This window comes from Gallinula chloropus (genome assembly GCF_964237585.1).
Source record: "Gallinula chloropus genome assembly, chromosome: 1".
NCBI lineage: Eukaryota > Metazoa > Chordata > Aves > Gruiformes > Rallidae > Gallinula > Gallinula chloropus.
In genome coordinates, this window is record NC_140085.1 from 16,484,332 (window position 1) to 16,494,545 (window position 10,214).

General features: G+C 44.7%; 1 protein-coding gene across 1 annotated transcript; it reads left to right on the forward strand.

Annotated features, from left to right (window-relative positions):
• Positions 1-1,189: 1,189 nt before the first annotated feature.
• Positions 1,190-9,179, forward strand: DDX47 (DEAD-box helicase 47; the record flags this gene model as incomplete). The annotated part of the gene is made up of 12 exons (XM_084279422.1): positions 1,190-1,297; positions 1,957-2,050; positions 3,530-3,718; positions 4,369-4,440; positions 4,793-4,911; positions 5,389-5,460; positions 5,577-5,693; positions 5,835-5,981; positions 6,285-6,422; positions 7,674-7,744; positions 8,291-8,420; positions 8,513-9,179. 12 exons carry the CDS (start codon positions 1,190-1,192, stop codon positions 8,630-8,632), a joined length of 1,377 nt encoding a protein of 458 aa, XP_084135548.1. The 3' UTR covers positions 8,633-9,179.
• Between the last annotated feature and the right edge of the window lie 1,035 nt (positions 9,180-10,214).

Below are 10,214 nucleotides of genomic sequence, written 5' to 3' on the forward strand. Positions count from 1 at the left end.
CAATGCAAGTGCTGAGCTGCAGGCCAGAGGCTTAGCCATCTGCAGTTAGTGCCAAGCAGGCAGGTTTTCACACAGCCCATTCTGTGTGCTCTTACCTCAGTACAGGTGGCTATAGCTCGGTAATTTCCCCTTCTCTGGAGACCTCTCCGGAATTCAGTGAAAATCCACCCCATTCCTAGTTTGGTGAAGTGTAGCACTCATCACAGAAACCACCCCCCAACACACACCCCTTCCTTGCAGAAGCACAAACCTAATTAAGTTTATATAAGACAATCCTTGAACACGTTTATATGTGTTTATAAGCTTAATAGACTTGTGCGGAGTCAGGATGCCTCCACAGGCATCTCAGTCGATGTTGGCTCCTTTAGAAAAAAAGGGAGAAGAAACAAATGAAACATTTCACATGTGAAATGCTAAAATTTGCAGAGGAAAAGCCAGAGATCTTCAACATGCCACCTGCAAGGGGACACTCAGGTGGCCCATTGCAGTTGTCGCTTCAGTTTAATCAGAAGCCAGACCAAACAGGGTTCAGGGCATAGACGACTGGGGAAACTACTAGGTTGCCAAAAGAAAGGGGTTGGCGTTCTGGGGTTAGTACTCCTCAGTCACACGCTCTGGCTCGGCTGGCCCTGTGTGGAGGCAGGAGTTGGACTTGGTGATCCTTATGGGTCCCTTCCAACTCCGGAGGTTCTGACAGCACTTGGTATCCCGAGTGTTACACACACTGGCACAGGCAGCCCAGAGAAGCCGTGGCTGCCCTCTGCCTGGCAGTGTTCCAGGCCAGGCGGGGTGGGGCTTTAGGCAGCCTGGGCTAGCGAAGGTGTCCCAGCCCACGGCAGGCGCTGGACTAGATGGGCTCTGAAGCGCCTTCCAACCCAGACCAGCCTGGGATTCTATGATCACACACAGGGCTGCCCTCTGAAGAGGCCCGGAGACAGCGGACATCTGACCTCAAGAAAACGAGGCCGCCCGCACCTCGCGGTAGCACTACCCCTGCCCGGCCCGGCTCCAGCCGCCGAGAGCGCAGCCACAACGACCGCCCGGGCGGGTAACGGCCGCCGGTCATTGCCCGCCGAGCCCCACCCGCACCGATTGGCTCTCTCTTCCGAACTACGAGCCCCATAACACCCCCAAGACAGACTACAACTCCCAGGGTGCTTTGCGCTGCTTCAGAGGGGGACGGTCCAAGATGGCGGCAGGAGGCGAGGAAGGCCCGACGGTGGCTGAGCCGGAGGTGGTGGCGGCGGAGGAGCCGGAGGTGCAGGAGCCGCAGGAGCCGCGCAGCTTTAAGGACTTGGTGAGGCTGGTCTGGGGCCATTTCTGCCCCTGCCGCTCTCTTTTCCGCTGCGCGTACCATGCTGGGAGGCAGCAGGGGAGCCCCGTGTGCTCGGCCATGCCTCATGCCGCCCCGTCGTGGCGTGGCCGCGGGCCGAAGCCGGCCCCAGGCCCGGCGGGACAGCCAGTCGGTGCGCCGGGGGCAGGCACGTGTGTGGCTCTCCCTGCTCCGGTGCCGTGCCAGGGCTGGAGGTCTAGGGAGTTTCGGCCTCCGCTCCGGTGAAGGTGGAGTTGCTGCTGTCCGTGCCTCTCAGCCGACTGCCTGTGCTTGGGGTTGTGTCGGTTTGTCCGGGTATTCGCTGTTGTGCGTGCTCACGGGATACCTGCCCCCGGATTGCTCCGTGTCTGCGTGAGGTTGCTTCTCGGAAAAAAAAAAATAGAAGTTTCTTACAATGGCGGCCACCTCTAACGGTTTTTGAACAAATCATGAAGACTTATGGAGGTGTGGATCACTGTGAGCAGCTTGTCCTTATGTGCAGTTGCATTGAGGGCCTGGTGGAGTTTGTCTTTGCTAGAGACAAGCTTGGCTTTGTTGCACCAGGTATTTAACTGAAGCCTATGTTTTAATTTAGGTCTCTTTGGTGATGTCTGTTTTCCTTTTCTTTTTTTACTAATGTTTAGGGAGTGACAGATGTCCTCTGTGAAGCTTGTGACCAGTTAGGATGGAAGGTGCCAACAAAGATCCAAGTTGAGGCTATTCCAGTGGCTCTCCAAGGTGAGCTTCTCAGATCCTGACTGTAGACATGGCCCAGGAGCAATGTGTGAATTCATTTTGCTGAGAAGTGGCAAGGATGAGAGTGTTCTTGCTGTTTAATCATTGAAAATCTCAGTTAGAAATAGTATCTTCATTTTGGTACACTTCCTAGGTGGAATTTGGAATGCTGATTTCCCCCTTTAAGACTACCTGTCACTGCAGACTTTCAGATTGGTACATACGTGGGTTCTTGAGTGTTCACTCCTGTTGTGTAGTTCTGATGCTTCATGTTAAAGAGAACTGTTGTCAGTCATTTGAGCTGATGATCTGCATTCATCATTTTCTTTCTGGAATACTTAAGGATACACAGGAAGATTCTGATAGACTTAGGAGTGTGTCTCTTCTGGTAGAGACCTTCAGTGTGTGTCTGAAGTCGGAGATGCCTTTACTGATTACATAGCTTGTATAATCTGGTTTGCTGAGAAAAGACAATTCTCTGAAATTAGACTTCTGGAGTGAGTAATAACCACAGCACAGCGACTTTCTGTAAGCATCCAGGAAAACACTGAATTAAGGATACATTTCTACCTCTAGAATATTAGTTTGGTGTTAAAAAACAACACACAAGAAACAAAAAAATAACCCATAATACAACCTATGGTGTAGAAGGAATAGAACAATGTAGTGACAGAATAGGAATAAACTTTCAGTATCTAGTCTGTCCTAGTACTTAGCTGTTGTCAGACTTTTTTTACTCCATACAGAAGATTCTTTTAATGAAACTCAAATGAAAACTCAGATTGCATTCCTGAGGAGCTGTCTCCTGTTTATGGCTGCATGTTGGTGCCTAAGTGTTGTTCTCAGCTGCAGGAGTTTAAGAGGTCAGAGCGGATCCTACTGATGGATTCTACCCTGTTGCCTGCATTGGTTTTGGGCAAAGGGCTTGCTGTCCTAATCCTTCCTGCTGCAAACTTTGTTTAGATTACTCTCTTTATCAATGGCACAAAATACACAGCACTTTATAAAACAGTTTGGTAGCATCGTTGTCTTGTAGTTGGTATCAGCTAAGTCTCAAACCCTGGATTCTATATCCTTTTGAAGCCAGTAAAGAGGCAACATATGGTCTAGAATACATAGCCAGATAAAAGCAATAGGCTGTAAATTTACTGTCAGGTTTGAGCCAGTGATAAAGTAAAGCTTTTTTTTCAACCTGGAGTTTATATGAAAACCTATATATATTGCCCAAAAATCAACCAGAGAAGGAAAGGCATTGTGACTGCAGTTATTGTATAAATGATGCAGAAATGTTCTGAAATTGTTTGGTTTGGCCTCCAAACGTTCTGGTTTGTTCTTCTTTACTCTTTGAGTGTACTGTGCCACCCCCACCCCACCCCACATACACACACTTCCTGAGGGTATCTTGTGCTTTTTTGCAGTGCTTTAAAAAATTCTTTGTCTAGATTTGTTAACAGTTTTTGCCCTCCTTGTTGATCCTTGTAGGCAGAGATATCATTGGACTGGCAGAAACCGGCTCCGGAAAAACGGGAGCCTTCGCTTTGCCAATTCTTCAAGCGCTGCTGGAAACACCTCAGAGATTATTTGCTCTTGTCCTCACACCGACAAGGGAGCTGGCCTTCCAGATATCAGAGCAGTTTGAAGCTCTTGGATCCTCCATCGGTGTCCACAGTAGTAAGTAGCCTTGTGATACTGGAGCAGTTTTCCTGAACGCTGGTTTGTCAGCTCTTGATCTCAAAGGAAAAAGTAGAGAGCACTTGTATGGAGGGGTGAGAAAAGCTTGTGATGCTGGAAGACAGAGAACTGGTATCAAGTTTGGGGAAGAAAGACTATATAGTCTTTTCCCATGGAGTATTCTGTAGCTCTTCTGTATTTTATACCCAAACAGTTAAAGATGGAAGTATGAGAGAATCTTCTCAAATAATAAGTTTGTGTTCAGTGAAATTGTGCAGAGCTCCACTCTGTGTGATCTAGTGCAGTATTTCTTCCAGTGTCCCTGTATTGGTTCTTTAGATACTCTACAAACATAAAAGTTCTGTGGGTGTTTCTGGAATTCTTAGATTTTGCAGCTGAGTTAAGCTACAAGGAATACACTCTGCCCGTAGCTCTTCAGCTGTGAAAATAAAACACTCTGGGCCAGTAAGGAGTTTGGTGTATGGCTTAGGAGCCTTGGGAAAGTCAGGTGTGCTAAAATAAAGAGAATACTCGTAAAGAGTAGTAGTTTATCATTTGTACAGAGTTGCTGTGGGTGGCAAGGAGTAGAAGGAAACACTGTGGTGCCAGGGGCTGGCTGAGAGATTAACTACATTCTCTTTGTCCTGCAGCTGTTATTGTGGGTGGAATTGACACGATGTCTCAATCTCTGGCCTTAGCCAAGAAACCACATGTTATAATTGGTAAGTTAATGTGCTGGGGGTATGGGATACCAATCTTAGGTAGTTCATAAGGTTTTGTGCTTTTGAGGAAGTCTTCCATCTCAATACAATTCATCTACACTCTGTTTTGATTTGCCTTTGTTTAGTGGGAAGTGGAGGGAGAAGGAAGGATGGAATTCTTCAGTGTGTCTGACTCATTAGTCTTATTACCAAACACTTTGAAGATACCCTATGAAAGAGTCCTTCCCACAAAGCAATCTGCCTTTACTTTTTTTGGGCAAGAAATCCCCTTTCTGTAATTCCCTTTCTCTTGCCTCTTGGAATCTTTTCCTTTGTTTTCATTTTAAATATGCTCTTGTGCTTCTGTTGGTAGCAACCCCTGGCCGTCTGGTGGATCATCTGGAGAACACAAAGGGCTTCAACTTACGAGCTCTGAAGTTCCTAGTAATGGATGAGGCTGACCGGATCCTTAACATGGACTTTGAGACAGAGGTAGGACTCTGCCCAAATTAGATTTTGGAACACCACATGACTCCCTTGAAAACTGCTCAGTAGACTCATGTAGTAAGGGCTGAGGTGTTCTGTAGAAATTAACAGCAGTTGCACAAAAGTATATGGTGGGAGTAGAACTTTGAATTCTGCAGAGCACTAGCAAGACAATAGGAAGCATTTTGTCTCTTGAAATCTACTGGTTGCTTGACACTGGCACAGTTACCACAGAATACGATTGCGTGCACATTGCTGCATGAATATTGCCTGATATTTGCACTGCTATTGGATTTCTGGAGTTGACAGTACCTGTCAAAGGATCAGCTTACACATTATCTTTAGAAGAGGGGAAATTTGTTCCTACTCTGAGTCTGTTGCACCCAGGCATTACTCTTCACTTGGATAATTGTTGTATTTGGAGGAAGCTCCGTCTTAATTGCTGCTGTATCTGACATTTCTGTTTCCTTTATATTTTTACAGGTGGATAAGATATTAAAAGTTATTCCTCGAGACAGGAAGACATTCCTGTTTTCTGCTACCATGACCAAGAAGGTGAGACCACTCTGCTTTAGTTCTTCCATAAGGCTATAGTGTTAACTAGACTGAATGATACAGGTTCCTTGCAAGATCTCTGTCCATCTACTACTAACTTACATTACTCTTCCCAGGTTCAAAAACTCCAGCGTGCTGCTCTGAAGAATCCTGTTAAATGTGCTGTTTCTTCAAAATATCAGACTGTTGAAAAACTACAGCAGTACTACATTTTCATTCCCTCCAAATTCAAGGTAAAGCCACTTCTGTTTCTTCTCTCTTCTGATTGTGTCTTACCTTGCCATTCCCACGTCTGCCCAATGTCTTGTCATCTTCTCCAGCTTACCCTTGTTTGTGGCATATGTGATTTTTTTTCTTTGTTTGTTTCTTTACAGGACAGCTACCTGGTTTATATCTTGAATGAACTAGCTGGAAACTCTTTCATGATATTTTGTAGTACGTGTAACAATACTCAGAGGACTGCCCTACTGCTCCGCAACCTGGGGTTCACTGCCATTCCTCTCCACGGGCAGATGAGTCAGGTATGGGCACAGCCTACAGAATGGCGTAGACAGGAGACCTGTTGCTTGTGAAGTGCACTGCACTGTACTGAGTCACAGCCAACTGGCAGGATTATTTCACAGCTAGCGGACTGGACTCATCCCTAGAAATTAGCTGATGTGAATGTTGCCATTGATTCTGTAATAGTCCAAAAAGAAATTAGAGTAGTGAGTACTTTGTGGGTAGTTTCTCTCCCAGTCTTTCTGTACCAGTATTTCAATGAAAGCAGATTAATCAGAGTAAGCAGCATTCTCTCATTCCCATTTTGTCCTTCTCTCTTCCAGAATAAACGCTTGGGCTCTCTAAACAAGTTCAAGGCAAAGGCACGTTCTATTCTGCTGGCTACTGACGTTGCAAGCAGAGGTCTGGACATCCCACATGTAGATGTGGTGATAAACTTTGATATTCCTACTCACTCTAAGGTAAGCTAATCTGTGTGCCAACTGGGAGCTTCTGGTCACCAGATGGCATAGTCAAGCTAGAGAAAGGAACAGAGACACCTGTTCTGCTGACTGGAAGTCTAGTTCACACTTCTGTAGATTAAAAGATGTAGTTCAGCCTCTGCAGTTGAGTTGGTGTGTCTGGTTGGTTGGCCCCATCTAAATGTAGAACTGATCCCATAAGTGAAAAGGGGAAGTGAGGGATGTTCTGTGTCTTTGTATTTCTGCTCAGGGTATGTGTGTTGCTATATTGCATTAAAGGGCTTCTAGACTTAGATAATAATTTTAACATATTACTAAGTTCAGGTAGTCATCTCTGTTCCTGTGATCCAGGTCTGCCTTAATTTTTTTAAACTATGAAGAAGAAAAAAGAAATCTTCAATGGGGATTTCATCAAGAAAGGTGTCTTTTATTAAAGACTAATTAATGTTTTACCATTGTATCACAAAAGTACAGAAAACTGAAAAAAGTGAGTTGCTAACCTTCTACCTTAGAGAAGGTATGGTGTTATCTTAGGGGTGGGACTTCTTCAGAGAAGTTTCATCCCAGTTGCTTGTGACATTATAAAAGGACAGAAGTTTAAAAAAACTAATGGTGAGGGGAGCAGCTTGAATGATTGTAGTTTGTGCCCCTCCCTGTTATCTAATGATGTCACAGAATGTATTTTTTTCTCCACAGACCCTCCATGAAAAAGGGAGCATTTTAATTTCCATAATGCAGTATAAAATCTGGAAAACAACCTAGAACCATATAAACAGAAGACGCTCAATAGATCAGAAGCTTCCAAATTGTTCTCATTCATCTTCCCTTTCACTAAGCTGGCCAAATTTAAATCTGCTTGCCAGTGAGTTTGTCTGGAAGACAGACTGTGTGGAGTGCTAAATCCCAACACTGAAAATGTAGGCACTGGCTCACTCTGATTATTAGTTTTCCATGGAAATAATGATTCTTTAGCAAAGCCAAGTATCACAACTTTTGTCCTGCAGTCTTGAATAATTTGAGGTGACCTTTTCCTTTAGAAAGAGAATTCAGGTGTTCAAACCAGAGAGGTGCCTCCACAAGCCCGCATCTTTTCAAGTCCTAATCCTGCATACAGCCACAAGTATTTAATCCGAGGTGTATTTTCTTCACATTTTCTTGTTCTTTCCTAAAGAAAAAATATATGGACTAATGTCCCGTAATTTGGGTGTTTGATGCATGTATCTTATTGCTTATCAAGAAAATTGTTTTCAGGATTACATCCATCGTGTTGGGAGAACAGCTCGTGCTGGAAGATCTGGCAAGTCTATCACCTTTGTCACACAGTAAGTAGTAAAATGTGGCAGACTTACTCTTCCCAACTGGTATTTCAGAGCAGAAAACATCTGACCTCATCCTGGGTGAGAAGAAAATACTACTTTCATTTTGAGGTGCCAGTTGGATTTATTTAGTTAAAAGGGGAGAGAATTCAAAGCCAAGGGTGGGGAGGGAGAAAAGTCAGGATGAATTCTAGAAACAGGCATCTAATGAGCAGTACTAGTTGTTTATAACTTGATTTACATGTAATTTTTTTTTAAAGTACATTGTACAAGCGGGTTAAGTAAGTGTGTTTTGTTTTTTTTTTAATAAACACTGAAGTACTTGTCTAAATGGTCTTTGCCAAATGCTTCTGAAGAGATATGAGCTGAATAAATCAACGAAACCATCGTGAGCGATGGTATCATTCAGATGCAGTTGGAAGTTGCCTGTGAGACCGTCAGCAGATGCTAACAATATCTGTGAGCTGGAGATAAGAGCTGATGTCTGTGGCTGGTGACAGCTGGAGCACTCTCAGGAGGGATGATTCAAGCTGGTGCCTTGTCTTTTCCCAGGTATGATGTAGAGCTGTTCCAGCGTATTGAACACCTGATTGGCAAGAAGCTGCCAGCATTCCCCATGCAAGAGGAAGAAGTTATGATACTGACAGAGCGTGTGGCTGAGGCCCAGAGATTTGCTCGAATGGTGGGTGCTGGCTTTTTGTTCCTCTGCTCTTCTTGTAGCCTGAATTTCCTTAGGTGCCAGAACTCTTGGTTGATCCTTTGACTGCATTGCAGGAGATGCGGGAGCAAGGAGAGAAGAAACGATCTCGGAATGACGACGATGACACAGAAGAAGCTGTTGGTGTCAGGAATAAGGTAGCTGGTGGGAAAAAGAAGAAAAGGAAAGCTTTCTAGTTCAGTATTTGGACAGACTTTTAAATTTTTCTCTTTATGGTTGCATGAACTTGGCAAAAAGTCTACCAAGCTATCTCCAGTTGATTGTTTCTTGGAGCTACTTAGAAAATTGGGCTGTCCACCTGGAAAACAACTTCCTCTCACCAATGGACTGAGTTTGACCCATTGTGGTACCATGGGACTGATCTTTCTTTAAGAGATACCGGGTCGTCACCTCTGGACTTGAAAGCAGCTGTGGTGTCTGGCCCTGCATAGAATCATAGAATGGTCTGGGTTGGAAGGGACCCCAAGGATCATAGAGCTCCAACCCCCGTGCCACAAGCAGGGCCACCGACCTCCAGGCCTGGATCTACACAAGGAGGTGCAGTGTGAGTGCAGCTCTCCCACTGCTGCAGCCTGTCTCACGACCCAAACTCACTGAGTGTGCCTGGGGTCACATTGGCCTGTCAGAATAAAGGGGAGCTGGGGAGGGAGGAAGAATGCAGCAAGTGAGCTTCCACAGCACAGCTGTGATGCCCTTACCATAGTGAAGGGACTTGTGATGTGGAGAAGGCCAAATATATTTTTTGCTGAATTCCAAAGCTGTCTGGTTTCCCTTGTCTTATCACTGATCTGTTTTGTTCACATTTGAGTGTCTGTTGTGCCAGAAGGGTTTCTCCTTGGGGCAATTTGACTAATTCCTGAAAAGTGGTCCAAGCACAGGGAGAATCTCTGTAAGCAGGATTAGGCTATTCGCTGCCTGGAATCCGATCCAGAGTCTGTAATGATTGGCAAGATCAAGAAAAGGCCTCGGTTTCGGTTTGTGGGGTTTTTTGGATGGTGAGAAGGTGGGGGTGTTGGTTTCTGATTCCCGTAGTACTCACAAACCGACACAAGAGGGTGGTATTTACATAGGAAAAGCAGCTCACGAGATGGGTGGTGAAGAAAAACCGGTATCCCCGGGGATAAGCATTTCCCTATTATTTCTCTGTCTTGGGCAGAACTCAGTGCAGCGTAAGTGGGCTCTTGCAAGAATGGGATCGATGTACTTATGTTCATATGAAACCAGAAGTTTAGTGCTAGTTCACATTGGCAATGACAGTTTTCACACTGGACATCTGCTGGTTGGTAGAGGAGGGTGAGAAATTCCTTCACGATGGCTCAACACGAACATTTAATGTGTTAGAACCACTCATAAACTGGGTTCTCTGCTGCATGAAAAGCAATGCTCTAAAGATGATTTTTTTTTTTTAGATCTAAATGAAAAGCAGAAATCTCAAGATGGGCATAATGGTTACTTCATAGTGTCGATCATACATCCCTGTGTGCTAGTCAGAATGCTTTTATACTTAGGTTTGGGGCAGCACATTTTGCAAAATTACAAAAAGCAGCATGGTTAAAAGTAAGTGGGCTAAACCTAACTTTTATTGAAAACAAGTCTGTTGTCTTCATGAGGAACAAATATACTCTGGTGTAAGAAGAGAGCCAGTGTGGGGTTTGTTTTGGTTGGTTTTTTTTTTTTTGGTAGCAATTTATTCAAATCTCCTAAATGTCTTCAATTTGATAGCTCTAAGTCAGGGTACAGATCGTGGGTACGTTGACT